The following is a 24,920-nucleotide window of genomic DNA, read 5'->3' as shown; positions in this document are numbered from 1 at the left end:
CTCTGAGTGGGAACAACCTGTTTGATCTTGCACTCTTGTGATTGACCAATTGTTTATCACTGTTTAATTTATCACATTGATTAATTTGAGCACACCTGAGGTGTCCTATGATGGTGTGCACTGCAGGCAGAGGAGCCTTATTGTGTAAAGCACTGGAGAATTCTCTCCTCTCGCTTACCTCTCACGCTGAGGACACCCTGCTTCAGTATAATTATTTATATGATTTATCTTATAAACATTATTACGTGGTCTTTTCCTCAAGTGCTGAGACATCAGGTTGTTCCCACTTGGAGAACCTATTGACTTTTACTGCTTTTCTGTGTGGCTTTAACATTTTTGCTATTCAGTATACCTAAACTATTATTCAGTAGAAAAAATATGGTTTGTTCAATCAAATCCTGTGTGGACATTGGACTTCTATGAGTGAATGTTCTGCTTGATTGAACAAACTAAATTTTTTCTACTGAATAATAGTCTAGGTACAATGAAAGTAAATAGCAAAAATGTTTGAGTAGATAATTAAGGAAATCTTTTTCATATTGCTTGCTTATGGACTGGGAAAAAAGACTGTTCAAGCAAATGTCTCCAGAACTGCTTTAATGGAAAAATGTGATTTTTTTTTTTTAAGTACTTTGTGAAATTTATTGTTGTTGTGAAATTTATTGTTATACTTTGTTTAAACTTAAAAAGCGGTGTCATTAACAGTGAATCTAATCGAAAAATCGATTCAACAGGGTGAATCGAATCGAATGAAATATTTTTCTCTGAATCGGGCAGCACTATTGGCTACCATGAGAATGGGCTACTGGGCATGATGGACCATTGGTGTGACCCAGTTAGGCTATTCTTATGTTATGTTCTCATCTGTAGGGGCCTTTGTTTTCACTTCTTATTTTAATGTATTTTTTTCCTGGGAACTTATCAGTGTTTTTTTATAATGGGAACAAAAATGGAAGAGAATTAATGTGTGTGGAATGGGGGGGTAACTAATTTCTTCAGCTAAATAATTCAATCCACTTCAAACAGACATAGGAGAACTCACGCACCATTCACACACCCTCCAACCAAAAACGTCAAAAGAAAAAAACTGTTCGACAACCTCCTAGCCATTCGAGCTGCAACACTTGACCCCCAACTCTACAACCTATTGACCTCGACCACAAACTACAAAACCTTAAAAAAAGAAATAAAAACCCTTCTATTCAAAAAACACATAAAACCAAACTAACATAATCAGAACTGTCCCAAGCATCACCTGCAACTACTCCATATGTACTTCTGATGTCATGACAATTCCGACATAATTTATGTTATGTTATGTTTGGAATAATGGTTACATAAATGAGGTTCAATAAAAGAAAATTTTCACTGCCTGTTTCTATTCTGACCATTTATTCCATTTCATGGTTATTGCAAAAAAAAAAAAAAAAAATTTTTCCATGAGGGGGGGGGGGGGGGTGTCAAAAAATGATGGGCCCCGGGTGCCACATACCCTAGGTACGCCACTGCAGATTTGCAAACCAAAAATATGGTAACCTTAATCTAAAGTTATTGGTCTGGTGAATGTCAGTTTGAACTAGATAATTCTTAGCTTTTGGGCTGTGAGCACTACATTAGACAGGCATATCACCACTTTTAATAACTGAAGCACAGGATTTCCCTTCAAAACGTTGTTTGCTTTTTAACTTATTACTCCAGCATGGTGGCTGTATAAGTTGCATCCCTACTGCTTTACACTATATACTGTAAGTGTAGCATACTTGCTCATAGGAGCCAGCTCTGTGGGTGGAGTGGATGTTGAACTAGGCAAAATATTGAGCAAACTCCTTCATTTATGGTCAGGGGAGAGGAAAATGCGTAAAATATTCAGCGTCCTCAATCCTTCTGGAACGTTGACACCTACTTGCACAGTATTCATTCTGGAACAGGAAAGTACAAACCCTTTGTTAGAACATACGCTTAGCTTGCTAAATGCAGGATTAGCGTAACTAATCATCAGGCAGCCCCACTTTGCTGCTGTTTCATCTAGAAATGTGTGATTTGTAAAACAAAGGGAAATACAAGAAAGCATCCCTTGAGAGATCCCTTTTGCATACGATCACTGTACTATAAATTATAGTCAAAATTTGTTCAGAAATGAACAGACGCTAAACACATCTCTGCGATAGTCTCCAGAAGAACGAAAGACATAAGGATTACTCAAGATCAAACTCATACACACGCCTCCATCGTGACGTCATATCGAGTCGCGTCCCTCATGTTATTGCGTGTTCAAATATGGCGCTGCGTAGAGTTAGCCGTGTGGTATGCCGTTTTGAGAGAACTTGGATCCGGGTACTTGGTACTGGCCCGGTACAGCCTGTCCAGGTAAATCAACATTCCGGGGATCTCAGATCGGGGCAGGATAGCATATGATAGCTACTGCTGCATCGCTTGGGGGGAGGGGAAAATTACAGCTTTGGCATTCTGGGATATGTAGTCCGCATTTTAAACTCAGAAGTAGTGTTATGGGTTGTAGTGTACACACCGATTCCTATTAAAAAAAAGTATTGAATTTTTATTTATCAACTTTTAATTCTAGACCTCTAAACTTAACTAACCTATCAACTAAACTACATTGTAGTGCAAAGGTCAAAGATTCCAAACAATAGGTGAAATACTCCCTTTCCGCAAACTTTTGCAGAAGGATGTCAATTACATTTTTCAGCTCATCTTCCTTCCCAGTGGACTATACTTCCACCTTCAGTTTTTCCTTCTGCAAGCGAAATGAGAAGGTGTTTCCTGATTTCTGACAACTTTTGTTTTCTTGAGTATTTTACTCCATTTTTTTTTTTCCTGGAGGCTCTGCTGCCCAGTTTCTGAGAGAGTATGCAGACTCTCACAGCAGTTGCCTGCAGCTCCTAAGGCAACCATTTGGTCCCTGTGTAGCCAGCCTGGTTTCTCTTTTAGAGCTCGAGGTACGTTCCCTAGGAGCTAGCTTGCATTCCTGTTTTATTAGGAGCTTAAGTGCAGGCTGTTTGGCACCATGGTGGTCCAAGGGCCTCAACGGGTGCCGGCTTCATTCTTTCGCTCCCTCCATTGTGACTCACATTTTTTTGTGGAGTTGAGGTCGGGGTCTGGCTCTGGCCAGATTGGCAACCTGAAGATCGCAGTGTTGGATGTACAGAACCAATCCAGAAGTAGAAGTCTTCTCTGTTCTACATGGTGGCATTGTTCATCTGAAACAGGCAGGCAGCAGCACAGATCTGTGAGTACAGGCTATCGAAGCCTATGCCGGCGGCGGCGGCGGCGGCGGGGGGGGGGGGGGGGGAAGGAGGTATCTAAAATATCCATTTTTTGAGGGATTTTAGGGCCAGAAGATACCAAGAAAGGCTCAGATGACTGGAGATAAATTCTGGATCTGAAGTCAGTGAATGCAGCGTTCAGAGTTCCTCATTTCCTTTTGGAAATGGTTCGGTCAGTCATTTCAGTAGTGACGCCGGGGGAATACCTGGCCTCTCTGGATTTGACAGAGGCCTATTTACACATGCTCATATTTCTGGCCCACAGGAAATACTTGAGATTCCATGTCCTGGAAAGGCACTTCCAATCTAGCAATGCTGTTTTGTCTGGCCACGGTAACCTGAACCTTCACTAAAGTAAAGTTGGTAGTAGTAGCAGCAGTGCAGCTTCAATAGATAGGGATCCAGGTACACCCATATTTGAACGATTGACAGATCGAAGCCCAGTCCAGAACGGAAGGGGAACAAGCGATGGCTCAAGTGGTCCAACTATTATAAGACCTTGGTTGGATAGTCAACTTCAAGAAGAGTCACTTGGAACTGACTCAGTGTCTAGAGCAGTGGTTCCCAACACTGTCCTGGAGGACCACCAGGCAAGTAGGGTTTTCAGGATAGTCCTAATGAATATGCATGGAGCAGATCTACATGCCTGACACCTCTAATATATGCATATCTCTCTCATGCATATTCATTAGGGCTATCCTGAAAACCCGACTGGCCTGGTGGTCCTCCAGGACACAGTTGGGAACCACTGGTCTAGAGTACTTAGGAGTTTGCTTCAACATGGTGGAGGGCTAGGTCCAGCTTCCTCAGACATGCCTGGCTAATCTCAGGGAACAAATCCTGAACCTCTTGCAAATGCCAGCTTCTAAAGCTTAACTATAAACTCCTATACGTTTGCCAAAAGGTGCTTAAAAAGATACAAAAAAGAAGGCAAAAGATGTCAGTAAGGACTCTATGAGTGTGTCTATCAGCTAATCACTACTAACAGACCAAACCACACAAATACCAAATGTCAATTGAGGAGTAGGGACGCTCTCAGTGTGAGGTTATTAGCGACGGGAGAACAAACTCCAGCGCTTCCACTACAAAGACGGAGGTGAATCACCCCGCCTGTACACCATCATCGGGCGTCCCTAGTGTGCAAAATCAACTGTGCAGAATTAATAACAATAAATAAGTCACAAACAGTGAACTAGTGAGAGAGTGAATCACACTGAAAACCCACTCATAGAGTCCTCCCCAGCCTAATCCCCAAGATACAAAATGAAACCACAGCCAACTTAGCTTTTAAAGCGAGCCAAATGAAGTCAATGAGAATTGCAGGAGACCAGAATAGTCATTGGATCAACCGGTTTCGGGTGAAACCCTTCATCAGGATCTTAAGGCTGGAGCAGAACCGGCTGGGAGGGAAGCAGGAGAGCCCGCAGAGGCAACTGACCGGGCTTAAAAGCAGATCCAAAATGACATCAGACACTTTCAACCAATCAGAAACAAAAAAGAAGAAAAAACAAGGAGGAGTCACCAAAAAATCAAACAATAGTATTCCACTCCACACATTCATTGAGGCCCCCCGGAATGACCGTGCCCAGCTTAAAAATCCAATGTTGTTCTCTCAATTGAAGTTGTGTCATTCTGTCTCCTCTGTAGGTATCAGGAATCTGTTCCAGCACCATCCATGTTAAGTGTTGGAACTCATGGCCCAATTGTAAACAATGGGAGACCATAGGAGCCGACTCAACAGCCTAGTGAAGTCTACTCTTGTGTTCCGTCAACCTGGTTTTGATCATTCTGCAAGTCTCATTGGGTTCCACCAGGGAATATGGACCCCCATATCAGAGTGTTTAGGGATTTGATGTTCAGGGAGGTCAATCGTATGGCGGCTGGTGGAAACCCTAAGAGGTATACCAATTTAACCCGGGTTCAGTACCAGGCGCTTCAAGCACTGAGAACTGATCCTACCCTGGACATCAAACCCGCTGACAAGGGAGGGGCCCTTGTTGTCCAATCTACTACTCAGTACCTAGCTCAAGTACAGGCCCATATTACCAACACGGCATGGTACAGAAGGCTTGAGTCTGACTCCTCCCTCGTCCTACAAGCTGATATTGCTAAGGTGGTCCAAACTGCTCTTGAAAAAAACATGATTACCAAAACTGAGGCGAAGTTTCTCACCCAGACCCCTACTCGCACTCCTCAATTTTATACTGTCCCCAAGATACACAAGTCTTTGCACAACCCTCCGGGCAGACCCATTGTGTCTTTGCGTGGGACTGTCCTGGAGCCGTTGTCCAAGATGGTAGACCACTTTCTCAAACCTCAAGTGGTCAAAGCCAAATCGTTCATTTGGGATACCACCCATTTCTTAAAAAGTATCAGAGCACTTAAGTCCAGTCCACTGATTATTTGATAGTCATGGATCTTGAAGCACTTTACAGCAACATCCCTCAGGCAGAAGCGTTAAAGATAGTGGAAAAGAATTTGTCTGCTTTGCCTATTGATAACAGAATCTCTGCTTCTTTTTTGCAGACTTTATCCTCTTTCGTTCTGCAATGGAATTTTTTTGAAGCTCAAGGAGAATTTTATTTACAGACGCACGGGGTAGCGATGGGTACCGCCATGGCTCCTAGTGTTGCTAATCTGTATGTGTCTAATTTTGAGGAGTGTTTCCTTTACCAGTCCACTTGAATGTCTGTCATCTCGGTGTGGTTTCGCTTCATCGATGATGTGTTTTTAATATGGACGGATTCCTTGGCTCGTTTTCATGTGTTTTTGGATTGGCTTAATTCAGTGGATACTCATTTGAAGTTCACTGCCACTACAAGTGCTATTTCAGTGACTTATTTGGATACGGTGGTGACTAAGAGTGCGCGAAAGTTGATAACGTCTGTGTTTAGAAAAGTGACCGACCGGAATACCTATTTACATTTTACTAGTTGTCATCCTTTCAGACTTAAACAGGCTATTCCGGTCGGTCAATTTTTGAGAATTCGCCGGATTTGTTCTTCTCTGGCTGAATTCAAAATCCAGGCCAGAGATTTATCTCAACGTTTTTTGGAAAGAGGATACCCGGAGTGGACTATCAGACGGGCTTATTTACGTGCCCGGCATGCTAATCCTGAACTATTGCTTCATCATGTTCAGCGTTCTGATCCAGAACTTCAAGTATGTGTGGTCACATATTCCCCTCGGGCTCAACAAATGGCTGCCCTCATCAGACAACATTGGCAGGTTTTGAGTTTCCACTCTATCTTTCAGGAACCCCCCCTCATTGCATTCTCGCGCCCCAGGAATCTAAAAAATTTGTTGTCTACTCGTGTCACTAAGAGCAGTCCTGGCTCTCATCTACCTTGTGGGCGTTGTTCCATGTGTGCAAATACTATCACTGCGTCTTGTTGGCATGATCCTCATACCCACAGGGAATTTCAGTTAAGGAGTCACACCACTTGTGAATCACGGTGGGTTGTGTATGCCATCAATTGCCCCTGTGGGTTATCCTACGTAGGTCGCACATGCAGAATGATCAAAACCAGGTTGACGGAACACAAGAGTAGACTTCACCAGGCTGTCGAGTCGGCTCCTATGGTCTCCCATTGTTTACAATTGGGCCATGAGTTCCAACACTTAACATGGATGGTGCTGGAACAGATTCCTGATACCTACAGAGGAGACAGAATGACACAACTTCAATTGAGAGAACAACATTGGATTTTTAAGCTGGGCACGGTCATTCCGGGGGGCCTCAATGAATGTGTGGAGTGGAATACTATTGTTTGATTTTTTGGTGACTCCTCCTTGTTTTTTCTTCTTTTTTGTTTCTGATTGGTTGAAAGTGTCTGATGTCATTTTGGATCTGCTTTTAAGCCCGGTCAGTTGCCTCTGCGGGCTCTCCTGCTTCCCTCCCAGCCGGTTCTGCTCCAGCCTTAAGATCCTGATGAAGGGTTTCACCCGAAACCGGTTGATCCAATGACTATTCTGGTCTCCTGCAATTCTCATTGACTTCATTTGGCTCCCTTTAAAAGCTAAGTTGGCTGTGGTTTCATTTTGTATCTTGGGGATTAGGCTGGGGAGGACTCTATGAGTGGGGTTTCAGTGTGATTCACTCTCTCACTAGTTCACTGTTTGTGACTTATTTATTGTTATTAATTCAGCATAGTTGATTTTGCACACTAGGGACGCCCGATGATGGTGTACAGGCGGGGTGATTCACCTCCGTCTTTGTAGTGGAAGCGCTGGAGTTTGTTCTCCCGTCGCTAATAACCTCACACTGAGAGCGTCCCTACTCCTCAATTGACATTTGGTATTTGTGTGGTTTGGTCTGTTAGTAGTGATTAGCTGATAGACACACTCATAGAGTCCTTACTGACATCTTTTGCCTTCTTTTTTGTATCTTTTTAAGCTTCTAAAGCTTGGCATTACTCCAGGTTCTGGGATACTACTATAGAGGTAGTAGTCCCTTAGTTGAGGGCTCATATGTGCCCCCTACAGGATTCCCTGTTAGCCCGCTGGTCTCCACAGTTTGACTCACTAAAGCGACCACTTCCTTGGACAGCAGAGGCACGGAAGAGTTTGCGTTGGTGGCTCCAATCGTACTCATTCTCAAAGGGAGTACCCCTACAGATATCATCCTGGATAACTTTAACGACGGATACCAGCCTGTATGGCTGGGGAGGCCATTGGAATGGGCATCCGATACAAGGCTGATGATTGATGGACTATTTTCTCTGAATGATTGATTGTCTGCAGCTAAGAGCCATTCGGCTGGCGTTTTAGATGATGGAAAAGTCCCTAGAAGGCAGGGCAGTCTTGGTGTTCTCAGACAATGCCATGGCAGAGGACATAGAACCCTTCAGAGCCCCGGTTTCTGTGGTTTTGTGTTTTTTTTAAGGCTGGGCTAGACAAGGGATTGTTGGTTAACTCCATACGATATCATGACTAACACATTTTCTCACGTACTGTTACATATTACCTTGCCATGTCACGTACTGTCATTCACTGTTATTGCTGACACTTCCACACTTTGACAGACATTCCATGCTACACCATACCCAGCTTATATTATCATTCACACTTTGTATTGTCCTACCAGGCCATGCACTGTTACATTCCTGCAATACCATGTATTGCCATGCATCATAATCCACTGCCATACTCTATTATGTGCTGCCTCACCACACTTCATACTCTCAGTCACTATAATGTACTGTCAAGCTCTATTAGTTACCGCAATGTCATACCAAGTTCATAACATCACCACCACTGTATGAGGTCTTGTCCTGTCATATATTAAGTATTGCATGCTTTTTTGAGTACTATCGTGTTCCCCTATGTATCATCATGTCATGATCTAAAATGTATTGTCATGCTCTACATTACTATATCCTGTTATATTTTATTATGTATGTAAACTTGTAACCCGTTCTGAGCTCTTCTGGGATATAAATTCAAATAAATAAACAAAGTACAAGTTGTAGGTCTCTCATGCTTCAGAGCTTGACTAGGAAAGGATTCACTGGCAGCTCATCTGGATATAGCTAGTTTCCTGAAGGTGGTGCTCAGACTGCGTCCTCTGGTTCCTATGCCTTTTTCATCATGCAATCTTAACATTGTGCTGAAGGGCTTCAGTAAGGGCCCCATTAGCCTTTGTGAGAAGCGTCACTGCTAGATCTTACAGTTAAGACGGTGTTTCTGGTAGTTATAACTTCTGCAAGAAGAGTCTCAGAGTTACAGACATTATCATGTAGTGAGCCATTTCTCAAGATCACAGAGGCCAGAATTGCCTTAACCACGGTTCCATCGTTCTTGCCAAAAGTTGTTTCAGACTTCCATATTAATCAGGAAGTTCATCTACCAGTGTTTCAGTCCACGACATCAAAGGCACAGAATACATTTTTGAAACTGCTGGATGTGTGGAGAGTCCTTCTCCGCTACCTGGAAGAAACCAATGAGTTTTGACTATCATCTTTTTGTTTTGGCCGGTCAGCTTCTAAAGTGACTATTTCTAGATAGATTTGAATAGCAATTTCTTCATCCTATACTGGCTATGGAAATCAGCCACCTATCTTTCTCAAATTACACTCCATGAGAAGTGTGTCTTCCTCGTGGGAGGAGGCCCGGGCGATCTTGCCCAACGAGATTTCTAGAGTGGCTATGTGGTCTAATCTCCATACCTTTACAAAATTTTACAGACTAGATGTAGCGGTGCAGGATGACTCCATTTTTGGGTCCTTGGTTTTAAGGGCAGGTTCAGCTGTCCCAACCTAGACGCAAGGGACTGTTTTGGTATGTCACCTATCGTCCAGAATCCTTTGCCCTTTGCACTGCAAGGGAAAATTAGATTCTTACCTCAATAATTTTCTTTGTAGTGGAAGGGCAAAGGATTCCAGATGCCCCACCCTGTCAGTTGTTCGCCTGTCTTTCTGCCTTGGACAGCTATATGTATTCAGAACTGAGGTTTTATTTTTCCAGCCTGAGAAGAAATATCATTTGTGCCAAAAAAAAGAGGTCTCAGAGCTCCATTTATATTAGTGCTGGTTGCACACAGACAGGGGGCTTATTGGTTCCACCTAAGAGATTTCATGTTTATTAACAGTTTTTTTAATCATATTTCTTACAGAGTAAAACAAAATTGATTTGTTGGGGAGATTTCCTCTTCCCCTCCTTTGTTTTTCCTTAGTCTATTTGACTGCTTTGGTACAAACTGAAGGTAACAGTAGATTCCAGTGGGAAGGAGGTGGAGTTGAAAGATGTGATTGACATACTTCTGCAATAGTTCTTGGAAAGGGGGTATTTACTTATCATCCAGAATCCTTTGTCTTTCAACTACAAAGAATTATTGAGATAACCTAGCTATTTGGAAGCCTTTGCTTCGTATCTTATATTTAGACTCTCATTATTCAGATTTCAAGGGGTTTGTAGTTAGGGGAAGGTCAAACTTTATAGACCGCATGATTTCTAGGAGATTCTTATGGTGATCTAGTAAATTAATAGACTGAAAAGACCGAAAGGGAGTTGTAAAAGAAGAGAAAGAGATAGCTGACAGGTTAAATGAGTTCTTCACGTCAGTCTTCACGATGGAGAATATAACCAACATTCCAGAACCCGAGGAGATCGTAATAGGAGACCAAGAAGATAAGCTGGTCGATTTAGAGGTAAGCCAAGAGGATGTACTCAAGCAGATTGACAGACTAAAGAGCGACAAATCGCCGGGTCCGGATGGCATTCACCCAAGGGTACTCAAGGAACTAAAAGACGTAATAGCGGAGCCACTTCGACAGATATGCAACCTATCCTTAAAAACCGGAGAGATCCCGGAGGATTGGAAAATAGCAAATGTCACGCCCATCTTCAAAAAGGGCGCAAGGGGGGACCCGGGAAACTACAGGCCGGTGAGCCTGACCTCAGTCCCGGGAAAGATGATGGAGGCACTGATTAAAGACGGCATCTGTGAGCACATCGAAAAAAATGGGCAGCTAAAACCAAGTCAACATGGCTTCTGTAAGGGTAGGTCATGCCTCACAAACTTATTGTACTTCTTTGAGGGAGTGAACAGCCAGGTGGATAAAGGGGAATCTATAGACATCATTTACCTTGACTTCCAAAAAGCCTTCGACAAGGTGCCACACGAGAGACTGCTTAAAAAGATATGGAACCACGGGGTACAAGGGGAGGTCCACCGATGGATCAAAAACTGGCTGTCAAACAGGAAGCAGAGGGTTGGCGTAAAGGGCCACTACTCAGACTGGAAAGGGGTCACGAGCGGAGTTCCGCAGGGGTCGGTGCTGGGACCGCTCTTGTTCAATATCTACATAAATGACCTAGAGGCGGGAACTAAGTGTGAAGTCATTAAATTTGCAGATGACACCAAACTATACAGCAGGGCTCAAACCAAGGAAGACTGCGAGGATCTCCAAAAGGATCTAACGCAGCTGGAAAAGTGGGCCGAAAAATGGCAGATGAGCTTCAACGTGGGGAAATGCAAGGTCATGCACGTGGGGAAAAAGAACCCGATGTTCACATACAAAATGGGGGGAACACCACTAGGGGTTAGTAACCTGGAGAGAGACCTGGGAGTGATGGTAGACGCAACACTGAAGGCATCGGCGCAATGCGCCACAGCCTCTAGGAAAGCAAACAGAATGCTGGGTATCATTAAGAAGGGTATTACAACCAGGACGAAGGAAGTTATCATGCCGCTGTATCGTGCAATGGTACGGCCGCATCTGGAGTACTGTGTCCAGTACTGGTCGCCGTACCTCAAGAAAGACATGGCGGTACTTGAGGGAGTACAAAGAAGAGCAACCAAACTGATAAGGGGAATGGAAAATCTCCCATATACCGACAGATTGAAGCAGTTGGGACTTTTCTCCCTGGAGAAGCGAAGACTTAGAGGAGACATGATAGAAACCTTCAAGATCCTGAAGGGCATAGAAAAAGTAGACAGGGACAGATTTTTCAAATTAAGGGGCACCACAAGCACAAGGGGGCATTGGGGGAAATTGAAAGGGGACAGGTTTAGAACAAACGCTAGGAAGTACTTTTTCACTCAGAGGGTGGTGGATACATGGAACGCGCTCCCAGAGGCTGTTGTAGACAAGAAAACACTAAATGGTTTCAAAGAAGGTTTGGATAGATTCCTAGAAGAAAAAGGGATTGGGGGGTATAGATAGGTATAGACCATTGCTCAGTCAATGGGCCTGATGGGCCGCCGCGGGAGCGGACCGCTGAGCAGGATGGACCTATGGTCTGCCTCAGCGGAGGCAACTTCTTATGTTCTTATGTTCTTATGAAAAATAAAAACAGATTTTTCTAGGATCATTACAGGATTTGGAAAAAGGATGCAGTCTGTGAACTACGTAAGTGGTTGTGGGGATCTTGCATGCTTATCTACTCAAAAATGGTACCATATAAAAGGGGGAGCTGGCAAGAACAGAAACCAGGACTAAATGGTTCATTTTCTCAGTGGAAAGAGGTAAACAGTGAAGTGTCTCAATTGCATAAGATCAGATTATGGGCTCTCTCTGAAAGGGAGTCAACCTCTGAAAATCCAGGACTGTCTCCTTCTTCCTTGTCTCTTCTTCTATTGCAAATTCTCCGTGATAGTTTTATTCAGGTTTTCGTTCTGCTCTTTATTTTCCTCGTCATCTTCTTTTTCTTCCTCTTCTTTGTCTCATTCCTCTCGTTTCATTTTTCTGTGCTTTGCTTGACATTTGCAACACTGGAATATTGTTTGCTTAATTCAGTCATCACTATTTTGTATGAAGCAGCACCTACATTTTGTGTCTCAGACTGCTCTGATACCAGTCCAGTGCTGATCCAATTTATCTTCTTGTCTGCATATTTCCTCTGCAGTGATCATCGGAACTGTAACTTTAGATGGTCTTCTGGCAGCAACCAGAGCAAATGTATCGGCATTAGCAAAATGTTTTCCAATTCAAATTTCATTTCATACTGCTCACTTTACAATTTCCCCTATCCTTTCCATGACACCTTTTCCACATCTCAAAGAAGTGCCACTGGACATCCAAACCATAAGCTGCCTTCATAAATGTTAGATTGCAGTACAAGAATTTCTGCTTGAATTGACTAGTTGCACTGTCACTGAAGAATGCAGCCTGATTTAATTGTGGATAGTGTGACTTGATAAAGTTAAGCAGCTGATCAAGAAATATATACTTTCTGTGTTTATCACTCACCAGTGCAAAACTTGTCATGGTCCATGCCAAGCCAACAGTATGCTGTGAAGATAGTTATTGATGGCTCAAATGAGCACTCAGTGGGAGAGGATTGTTTCCGTGCTGTTTGGGATTGTAATGCATTTCTTGAGGGTGTATGTAGGTATATTTCATCCTGGGATTATAGCACTCTTTCTAGAGTGTAAGGAGGAAGTTTGTCTGAGACGTATCTGGGTACCATGTTGTGGAGGGATTTATAAGCTAGCACTAGGCCTTTGAAGAGGCAGTGTTTGGTTATGGGCAACCAATGGGCCGATGCCAGTGCTGGAGAGACTAAGTCATGGGCTTGTAGGTTTTTCAGAAGTCTGATGGCAGCATTTTGAACTCACTCTAATTGTTGAGTGTTTTTTGCTGTAATTGTTGATGTTTGTTAGCCAATTGAATAATGTGTTGCAGTAGTCCAGGCATGTAAGGACAAAGAGCATAGAGTAGAACACAGAAACATGATGGCAGATAAAGGCCAAATAGCCCATCTAGTCTGCCCATCCGCAATAACCATTATCTCTTTCTCTCTCCGAAAGGTCTCACGTGCCTATCCCAGGCCCTTTTGAATTCAGACACAGGAGTAGATGACTGAAGTCTTGTATCGTGAAGCTTTTTTTAATCTTCTAGAGCTGACGGAGGTAGTAGAAAGACGAGGAAACCATCTGTGAAATGTGTTTGGAGAATGATAGGTTTGAGTCAAGTGTAGTTCCTAAGCTCTGTTATATAAGCAAAACAAATGAAACTTGGCTATCTTATACAACCTTTTACAATCTATTTAGTGGAACTAATGCAGATTTTCATTTCAAGTTTTGCCTTCTGTGGCCCCCTATAATAATGAAGCTATTCCCATAAGATCGGGTATTTTTAAGCAGCTTTTACAAAAAAGAATCATCTAGAAAAATTTTCGAACCAACTCTGTTAGAGCATGTTTCAAACCCCATGAAACAGATGGTTTTGTTTTTCAGTGCCAGCAAATAATGCCAAAAAATAAGGGTCAAAGTTTTTACAAGCCACTGTAGACTTATACAGGGGCATAATCAAAAGATACATCTAAGTCCATTTGGGCCTAAGTCGCTAGTTGCCCAAAATTAGACATGGGAAAAGATCCATTTTCAAAAAATACGTCCAACATATTTTTTTTCTGAAAATCGTCTTACTGTATGTCCAGCTGTCTGATCATCCACACTGCTAAGTCGTCCATCTTTATACCCCATTTTCATCCAAAAATTTGTCCAAGTCGCAAACACCTAGAAAAAGACCTTTTGGACATGGGCGGGGTCAGCAAAGTGATGGACTGGACACACAAACATTGCACCAGAGTAGTGGGATACCTTACAGGGCACTGCTATGAACTTCACAAAAAGGGTGCCACATAAACATCTCACCACAACTCCCTTGCAGGCCCCCAAAACACCCCCCAGAACCGATTAGACTCATCTGTCTACCACCCCAATAGCCTTTATGGCTGCAGGTGCCAATAATATGGCAGTACATAAGGGTTTGGGGGGTGCACATGTTTCACCATGCATGCTGTGGTTAGAGTGGCTTGTGGGCCTGGGTCCTCCTCTTCATGGTTTACTAGCCCACCCCCAGACCACTTAAGCCACCTCTGTGCAGCTCTACTAGGCTTTCCTATGCCAGGCTGCTAGGTGCTGATGTTCTGGAGGCAGATATGTAAAGTTGTTATTACGATTTTTATGGCAGTGGGGGAGGGGGGGCAGTGATCACTGGGGGAGTGTGTAGGGGTCTGTACTTTGTCCCTACAGTGGTTAAAAGTGAAAAACTCAACTGTTCTCTCACACTCAGCATGGTGGAATCAGGTTTGCCTCACTGCCAAGTACGAACTCATTGCAGCTGAAAAGAAAGGAGCTCTACTCAAAACTCAAACTACTTGGCAGCCATTTACGGATCATTGTTCTGTTAATACTCATGGTACAATATAGATATATTACATCACTACTAGTATTGTAATTGGTGTATGTAGCTGAGCAGTCATTTTTCTTTTCCCTTTGCTTTTCTCTTTTCATGGATTTTTTTTTTTAGACCTTTTTACTTCTTTCCCTCTTTTCTTTCTGTTAACCTCCTCTTCTGTTATGTAATGCGATACCTTTTATCATGTTCTCCAGTTAATTTCTGCTTCATTAATGCATTACAATTGTGCCTCATGAACCTCTTGTATTATATCTTTTGATTGTATTTTTCATAAACTCATAAACAATTTGAATTAAAAAAAAAAAAAAGTGAAAATCTGTGGAAGTCCTCTTACAGTGTGGGACAGGCACATGGAATCTCTTAGAGATAGGAGGAAATATTGAATGCAGCAGATGGGCAGACTGGATGGGCCATTTTTTTCTATGTTTCTAATCTCAAGTTTAAATTAGTGAATGACACAGGGACAAAGTTTGACCCTCTCCCTGTGATCTCTATTCAAGTCTCCTTGGGCTTTGTCCCCGTCCCTGCCTCACAGTTAATTGCGGGTACCCATCCCTTGTCATTCTCTAATTTTTATTTCATGATGAATAACTTTTGGACTATAATGCATCTTAAATAGAAAACTATGGGCTCCTTTTACTAAGGTGCGCTAGCGTTTTTAGCGCGTGCTGCCCCTCATGCTATGCATAAAATCTAATCCAGCTCAATGGTGGCATTAGCATCTAGATTGCGCGCTAAAATTGCTAGCGCAGCTTAGTAAGTGGAGCCCTATGTTTAGATAAATTTTTCCACAAAAAAGCATTTTATTTAAAAATAAATCCAAAAATCCGATTTTAAATTTAAAAAAAAAAAAAAAATGATTTTTATTTACCATGCTAGAAATAGATGGTTTCTTTCCCTCTCAGCCAAGGCAACCTGCTAGAAAATTTACCTTCATAAAGAAGCATCAGCCTAAAACTTCAATTACTACTGATTTTGAGGATCTGCAACTGTAAAATATATGGTGTATAAAATGGTGGCATTAGCATCTAGAGTGCGTGCTAAAACCGCTAGCGCAGCTTAGTAAGTGGAGCCCTATGTTTAGATAGGTGCGCTAACTGATTTAACTCGCGCTAAATGCTAAGACATCCATTATATTCCTAAGGGCATCTTAGCATTTAGCACACCTTAATAAAAGACCCCTATGTTACCTAGGGAAATATGACTTAATAGCAGAAAGGACTCCCGAAAATGCTTGAATCATAAAAGTAAAAGGTAATGCGCATAGACTCCCTTATCTTTTTATCCCTGGAATCCCCCATCTTTCAGGAGTTCCATCCTGTGTACTTATGCCCACAGAGAGGCTAGACCAGTGGTTCCCAAACCTGTCCTGGGGGACCCCCAGCCAGTCAGGTTTTCCAGATATTCCTAATGAATATGCATGAGAGAGATTTGCATATAATGGAATTGACAGGTATGCAAATCTCTCTCATGCATATTCATTAGGGATATCTGGAAAACCTGACTGGCTGGGGGTCCCCCAGGACAGGTTTGGGAACCACTGGGCTAGACCAAGTTCCCAAGTGTGGTATATGTATATACTGATGACCAGACCCTGGAAAATGTTCAGAAGGCAAAACTGATAGGTTTTCCCCTCTTTTTACAATTTCTAAGGAACAATTTTGGGTCTGGCACATAAAGGAGGACGTAAGAAATTAGGATCAAGTATTAAATGTCTCCAAAAGAAAATACAAATGTTTGTTTTTGAGTATGACCAACCCAGAGACACAGCAAATCATTTATAAAGAGATTTATTGATTTACTAAGATAGTTTGTCTGTGTGTTCAAAGAATCGCTGGCAAAGGAAACCGATTCCTAACATGGATTAAGTACAGTTCTGGCACTGCTGTGTTTGATCACTTCCTTTTCCCATATGGATGTGGTAGAAGAAACTCTATTTACACTGGACTGCTGGATGGACTCCAGAATATAATAATAAAAACTTATGGGGCCATGAAAGGCTTTGAACAGTTGCAGTCCTGGGTTTAATCAGAAGCATTAATGGCTTTTGGGTTGGAAGATCTTTAAGTATCTGTGTAAAAGAGATGGTGACAATGTAGAGACAGGATGTCTCTATAGTTTCCAGAAATTAATGTTAACAGTTAATACAATATTGTTCAGTGCAAATAACAAAATAAAATATTAAAATGACCTATAGCCATAAGCAGACAAACAACACGAGCAGCAAGAAAAAAACCTAGAAAGTAATAAATCATTTTGCAATAACCTATCAAATCTACAAACTTGGGGATACAGAAATGCTTTGAGTTTATTCCTAAATAACAAGTACAGGTACAAGATCCTTTATCCAAAATTCTGAACCGAAATTTGACACAAACTGGAAGTAGTCCATTTCTCTGATGTGACACATGCTGAAATTAAGGCAGGTATGTGTGTTTCTCCTGTTCTCTGTGCAATTCAAGTTGGAGAGCTTGAAAAATGGCAAAAAGCTACAGATTCCCCTCAGGGTGACAGTGAGAAGCAGAAAAGGAAGCGCTTCTCTCTGTCAATAGCACAGAAGCTTGAGGTATTGAAGAAGCTTGTAGTATAAAACAGGAAAGTCAAATCCACAACCACAAGATCGCAAGACAAAAAGTGGAAATGTCCTATACAGACTGTATGGTGGAAATATCCTTTAATTCATCCTACAACAACTCAATGACTTGACATGTACATGTTTTGGCCAGAATGGCCTTCCTCAGGAGTCTTAAAAATCTCGTAGTTGATATGAATAACTTGGTCCACAAAGGAACATACACTCAAATCATAATTGCAGAATCATGGATAACTAAATAAATGATGCCACATTAAATCTATAATAAAAACTGGAGCCGAAGCTTGATCATGGTTTATCTGTACAATGACAGACTGAAGAATATGTTGTGGGAAGAATAAGCATATGACTTAAAGAAACAGAAAGATAAGTTTGGTGGTAATTTTGTGGCCTTACGGTCTCTCTTTTTCTGACTTAATACAGTATTATCATTCCCAAAATCTGAAAAATTCTAAAAGCCAAAATATGCCTGGTCCCAAGGATTTTGGATAAAGGATCTTGTACCTATACCATATACAGTATACTCAAATATGTAAGCTGCTTAGGTTTAAGCGGGATAAAAAATAATAAATACATTAATCTCATTGTGAATGGGCCAAATAGTCGCCTCCTGTCACCTAAGTTCCCGAAAGAGCTCTTACCAGCTCTTTGCACTGGAACTCTTGTTTTCAGCTCTCTTTTCAACTCAGGGTGAGTAGAGAGCTCACGGGTATCTTTGCAGCATCTATATCCTCTACTGCTGAGACTTCCCTCTGCTGGCCAGTGACAGGATATACACCCATTCACATTCCCACCTCAAAACCAGGTACATGCGGACAACATCCCACATCAACTGGTTCCTTATCTCGAGAAGGTAGATTTGGTATCCACTCACTCAGGATTCTATCTACTTGTCAGATGTTTACAGTTTAAACTCCCATGGGCAGGATGTATCGGAGAACATGCACTGGAGCAGACCTCAAGCATGAACTGCTGCAGTAATGATGTGTGCAAGAGAGTTGACATTTAAAGGCACTTGATTTATTGTCAGTGTTAGTGATGTGTATAGATTTATATGTGCAATTTTGGATGCAGTATATAGAATTGGGGGGGGGGGCTAAATTTATAGAATACTTTCAGTTACGCCTTTGATATGGCGTAAATGCTCACGCCTAAAGTTAGGTACAAAAATACTGACTTATGCTAGTGTTATATAACGGCTTTTGCACCCATCTTTGCCATTATAGAACACTTGCTTAGCACTTAATTTTTTTGTCACTCTTTCTTGAATCTAAAGAGTGCACACTCCTTTACGCTCTTGACATTGTTCCGGAATGAAAGGAAAAAAAAAAGACTAATTTTTTTTTGCTAGCCACTCCTAGCAAATAGACCTATTTTTGTGTTGGTGTTCCTTGAAATATATTCTCAATTTAATTGCTAGCAGTTCCAAAGTTAACAAATAGTAAAGATAATAACAAACATCCTCGAGAACATATTAAAACACAGGATTTGCTCTGCTTGGTCAGACCAATGTCTTCCTGATCCTAGGATTCTTTCTTTGCTAGTGGCCAGATTGGATTACTAGGAAGTACTAGAAAGATCTCAAAGAATAGCCATTCCTTGTAACTCATTCTCAGGGATGAGTGATAGCTTACAAGTCTAGTTAAATAATATTTGTTATAGACATTTTCTTCTAGGAACTTGTCTAACTCACTTTTAAGTGCAGCTATGCTTAGATGCCTGGAGTACAAATTCCTAGCTTGATTTTTCACGGAGTGAAAATACATTTTCCCCAATTTGTTTTAAATGTCTTATGCCTCACTGTACACTGAAAACCTATGCTAGAGAATGACATGGGGCCGGGAGCCCTTTGTTAACTGCAGAAATGGGGTAGGGGTAGGGAAAAAGCCTTCGAAGATGGGAGCAGATTTTTTTCTCTATGTCACTCTCTAAAGGTTTGAGACTGAGTGGAGTAGAATGAGTAAACATGAATTAATGCAAAGATTAGGAGAGTAGGGGACACTTCATGAAGTTACAAGATAATACTTTTAAAAGAAATAGGAGAAAATAACTTTTCACTTAACGAATAGATAAGTTGTGGAACTCATTGCTGGAGGATGTGGTAAGAGCAGTTTACCACACATCTGGGTTTATAAAAGGTTTGGTCAAGTTCCTGGAGGAAAAGTCTGTAATCTGCTTTTAAGATAAGACATGAGGAAAGCCTTTACTTATCCTTGGGATTAGTAGCATGGAATCTTGCTACTAATTGGGATTCTGCCAGATACTTGTGGTCCGGATTGGCCATTGTTGGAAGCAGGATACTGCCCCAGGTGGACCATTGGTCTGACCCAATATGGTTATTCCTAAATAAAGTTGACCCTTGAACCACCAGTGCTCAAAAATGAACATAAGAATTTCACTTTGTATGCACGGACTCTAAAATCTATGCAAGCTTTTTCTTCCCCATCCTCCAAGACCGACACTTCTCAATGTTGTGCAGCATGCAGACATTAGCTAAGAGGGCAGGTGAGAGAGAGTAGTTAGGCAACTGTGTTATAGTTACTGTAAGTGCTTTATAAGAACATAAGAATTGCCGCTGCTGAGTCAGACCAGTGGTCCATCGTATTAACCACATGACACCTTGTCAAGAGTGGTTTATGCATCTAAACTGTTTCTCTACCTTTTTCTGTTGCCGTTATTATCTTTCTGGTATCTATCCTTGCATGTCTCCCTCTACAAATTCCATTTGAGCATGCCCTAATATTCCAGTAACAAACTTAATAGCAGCATAAGTCTTTGAATCAAAGCTTAAAAATATCAACTACTTTCCATCTAAATTGTTTTAAGTATATCTTGTGGATAGTACAGTTTCATCTGGGTTAGTGCATGATCTGATATAGAGGTACTAGGAGAGGCACTGTTTAACTGGGATTATAAAGAGCTGTCACCTTGGAAATTAATCTGCTTCAAATATGAGCAAAAGGAATTTTTTTTAAGCTTTCATAAGCTGTTTCTCCTTCACCTCACTAGATGCTTCTCCCACAAATCTGATGTGTACCTGGGCTGTCTGTGGAATATCCATCTGCAGTTTGTGGTGAATGATTTTTTCTGGAGAGGATTCTGTCCCGAGTCATTGCATTCTCATTAATCATGCATGGGCCCAAACATTTGCTCCTCCTCGTAGTAACTTTCACAAGAATTGCTCTGTGTCTATCCTTCCCCACATACCAGCACAGTGGGGAGAAGTGCAGAGGAAACCAATCAATCATATCTGTCAAAAATGTCAGCGGGGATCTCCTTCTCCCTGGCTTCTCACCCTTCATGTCTCTCTTTTGCCACCTGTGTTAAAATTCAACACTGGGGTTGCTTGTATACTGGTAGCCAAAGAGCCATCCAGTGCTACGAGGGGTTGCTGAAAAGTTCTCAGCCAAACCAAAAAGAGAATGACGTGGATATGGTTCAATCAATGATCTGAAACAATGTCAAAACAGAATTTTGTTTCTGCAAATTGGCACTTAACAAAATAAGATAACTTCTTCTACAGTGACAATATAACACTCAGAATTTAGGAAGTTGGTTGGTTGGACTGAGAACTTTTCAGCACCCCCTTGTATTACTACTTTGGATCTAAGCAAAACAACTCAGTTGAGACAAAAGACAATGAAGCAGTGAAAAGTAAAACTTTTCTACCTTGAATAAATTCTTGATGCAGCATTTTTTTTATTTTTTTTTTTTGCAAAATGAGTTTTGTCTTTCAATGTGTGTGTAATTCTCCCAGTTTTGGCTATTTTATACTAGAAAGAGTCAGTGTAAAAGATTTGACAAATACTGTTCATCCTGCTTTTATCCTAATGCTGGTTTTTAATTTGATGCTGGTGTGGAGGTCTTGGTTGATGTAGTTCTTAGTTAAGAATATTATCTGACATGGCTGTGAAACAGCAAATGGTGACTATTAGTGAGTGCAAAGCAATGCTAATTACAGCCTATTTTCCACAGATGAATTGATTCATATTTCTGGAATTTTAGTTCAAATCTTTTTATTAAATATTATGTAATATATCATTTTTATAAATGATATTGCTGAAGGGTTGTCGGGTAAGATTTGCCTCTTTGCGGATGATACCGAAATCTGCAATAGAGTAAACACACCGGATGGGGTGATTAACATGAAGAAAGACCTGGCGAAGCTTGAAGAATGGTCTGAAATTTGGCAGCTAAAATGTAATGCTAAGAAATGCAAGGTCATGCGTTTGGACTGCAAAAACCAGGGGGAACGGTACAGTTTAGGGGGTGAAGAACTTATGTGCACGACGGAAGAGCGGGACTTGGGTGTGATTGTATGTGATGATCCTAAGGTGGCCAAACAGATTGAAAAGGTGACGGGGAAAGATAGAAGGATGCTAGGTTGCATAGGGAGAGGTATGGCCAGTAGGAAAAAGGAGGTATTGATGCCTCTGTATAAGACTCTGGTGAGACTTCATTTAGAATATTGTGTACAATTCTGGAGGCCGCACCTTCAAAAAGTCCAGAGGAAGGCTATTAAAATGGTGTTTGGTATTTGTGATAAGGAGCATGGGGACAGACTTAAAGATCTCAATCTGTATAATTTGGAGGAAATGTGGGAGAGGGGAGATATGATAGAGACGTTTAAATACCTGCGTAATATAAATGTGCAAGAGTCGAGTCTCTTTCATTTGAAAGGAAACTCTGCAATGAGAGGGTATAGGATGAAGTTAAGAGTTGATAGGCTCTGGAGTAATCTGATTTAATACTTTTTTACGGAAAGGGTGATAGATGGGTGAAACAGTCTCCCGGAAGAAGTGGTGGAAGCAGAGACTGTGTCTGAATTCAAGAGGGCCTGGAATAGGCACGTGCGATCTCTCAGAGAGAGAAAGAGATAATGGTTAATGTGGATGGGCAGACTAGATGGGCCATTCAGGCTTTATCTGCTGTCATGTTTCTATGTTTCTATAATAAGAATAGAGATGAGCAATGAAATGTACAATATACAAATTGAATCAGTATAGATGCAAATTATCATAAAGGGTGAATATATTCATCCAGTTTCTTCTGTTGTTTAACAAAATTACTTTGAGTAGGTTCATATTGTCCACCATAATGTTATGTAGAAAGAGGCATTCTCCTTCCAATGGTTTGATTGATTTGAGTGTGACTGAAATGAGGAAATCAAAAAGATGTCAATCATAATCAGAAATAGATAGATGTTTATCTATATATAGCAGTGGTTCCCAACCCTGTCCTGGAGGAACACCAGGCCAATTGGGTTTTCAGGCTAGCCCTAATGAATATGGATGAAGCAAATTTGCATGCCTATCACTTACATCATATGCAAATCTCTCTCATGCATATTCATTAGGGCTAGCCTGAAAACCCGATTGGCCTGGTGTTCCTCCAGGACAGGGTTGGGAATCACTGATATATTGGAATAGTCTTCATTCTAATTTGCTAAACTAGTGCCTTAGGCTACAAATCATAATCAGAAAGGCATATGGACAATGCACATGCTTTCCAAACCACACGTTTAATTAAAGCTCAATATTGCTATGTAAAATATTAGTAATTTTCTTCCACGTTTTAGACCAGAATAAATTAAGATTGTTACATTTAAATATCATATGAGAGATTACTATTTTCTTAAGTGCATGCCCAGTAGATATCTGTAGTCTAACCAGTTCTATGTGATTGAATTGGTGTCCATAAAGAACAATGATAAAGAAAAGGATTGTGTTAAAGAAGCTGACAAAGAAGAATGGGAATCTTTTAGCCAAAACTAAGACCAAAGCTGATCAGATGGAGTGTTGTTTATATCACGTTCCCAACTTTTCTGAAAAATTAGCCAAATGTGTACATCAGACAGTTCATTGAGCTGGTTTGATCACTACAGTATTTATGTAGGCCCTCTTTTACAACGGTGCGCTAAGCGTTTTAGCGTGGATTTAGCGCACGCTAAATCAACATATGCGCTAACCGCTAACGTGTCCATAGGATAACATGCACATATTAGCGTTTAGCGAGCACTGATATTTATTGCGTGCTAAAAGCAGAGCACACCTTAGTAAAAGAGGGGGTTAGTTTATTTATTTAAAGAATTTATAGCCCGCTGCATCCACAGTTCTGCGTGATTTACATTAGAACACATACGCTAAAACGTTTAACATTTATATTCTGCTTAAAACCATTTGCATATAGTATTGAAGGCAACTGAAACTTCTCTCTGTCCCAAATAGGTTCACAATCTAAACTAAAGTGCTTAAGAAATAAAGAGTATGAAAAATATATATACGGTAAGTGTATAAAATGTATAGGAGAAGAAAAAACAATATCAAAAGCAAAAGAAAAAAAATAAAGCAGAAAGGCAAAAAATAATCATAAATGTAATTTTGAAAATGAATAAAGAATTCAAACAAAAATAAACATAAACCGAGCAGAAGAATCAAATAAGATAAAATTAAAAGAAATAACATAAAATCCAGTCTGCAAAAAATCATAGCATCAGTCCAATCCAGTAAAGCACCACATCCGTGTCTGTTCTGTGTAGGCCGTTGAGTCACCGATGCGGCTCCAAAACACCAGGCAAGGCCACACACCATGGCCATCGGCAGCAAACCAGATCGAGGACCTAAGGACGAATAATAATAATAATAACTTTATTTTTGTATACCGCAATACCACAAAACAGTTCAGATCGGTAGCAAACTCTCCACCAGCATCTGCATCAGCCAGCCGACACCAGACCAGACCAGCGGGCCTCAGCCGAAGCAAACTCCGCCCCAACATGAAGGGCAGGGCCCGACGTCATGGATCCGATTACCAGCTGCCAGCAGCAGGGGTGCACCGACGGAAACCAGACAAAATTCCCGACACACTGCACTGCATGCCGAATATCGCAAGTCGATCATTCATACCACCAGGCAGTACTTTAAAGGACAGTTAAAACTACAAAATGCAATAACATTTATATATTTTTCTCCCTGACTAGATACAAGAGAAAATTAACAATTCAAAATATTGCAGGATGTCAGCAACTGAAAGAAATGTCAGCACAGCCTCCAGCCCCAATGCTAAATTTCAAGTTTATTAAAAGTTTGTTGTACACACAATATCAAATACTTCAATATCACGCAATATCAAATACTTCAATAAAAAAAATTGGGAGACAAAATAAAACAATTTTTACAAGTAAACATACAATGTATGTACATAAGTAATTAACGATACATAAGGGAAGAGGGGTGAACTACAATCTTTAAGGAAAGTAAAAATACATTTAAGGAAAAAACAACATCAGGAGGGTAAGCCAAAAAGAGGATGGGGGAGGTTGTGACCTATACATAAGGTTTGGTTAAAATTAGGTATTTGAGCCTGGGATTAATGATAGATGAATTATCCTATCTA

General features: G+C 41.1%; 1 protein-coding gene across 4 annotated transcripts in view; it reads left to right on the top strand.

Annotated features, from left to right (window-relative positions):
• Positions 1–2,240: 2,240 nt before the first annotated feature.
• WARS2 (tryptophanyl tRNA synthetase 2, mitochondrial) overlaps positions 2,241–24,920 on the top strand; it is an 81,831-nt gene continuing 59,151 nt past the window's right edge. Inside the window, exon 1 of one of the 4 annotated variants that reach the window (XM_033943684.1) lies at positions 2,241–2,367. In XM_033943684.1, coding sequence (XP_033799575.1) covers positions 2,278–2,367 — 90 coding nt within the window. In that variant the 5' untranslated portion in view covers positions 2,241–2,277. Of the gene's footprint in view, positions 2,368–2,888; positions 3,248–24,920 lie in introns of those variants that run through there. The other 3 variants (XM_033943685.1, XM_033943687.1, XM_033943683.1) reach the window with 3 other exon arrangements.

The sequence above is a fragment of the Geotrypetes seraphini genome, chromosome 4 (assembly GCF_902459505.1).
Source record: "Geotrypetes seraphini chromosome 4, aGeoSer1.1, whole genome shotgun sequence".
Classification (NCBI taxonomy): domain Eukaryota; kingdom Metazoa; phylum Chordata; class Amphibia; order Gymnophiona; family Dermophiidae; genus Geotrypetes; species Geotrypetes seraphini.
Note: the sequence above shows the minus strand (reverse complement) of the source record. Positions and strands in the feature narration are given on the sequence as shown.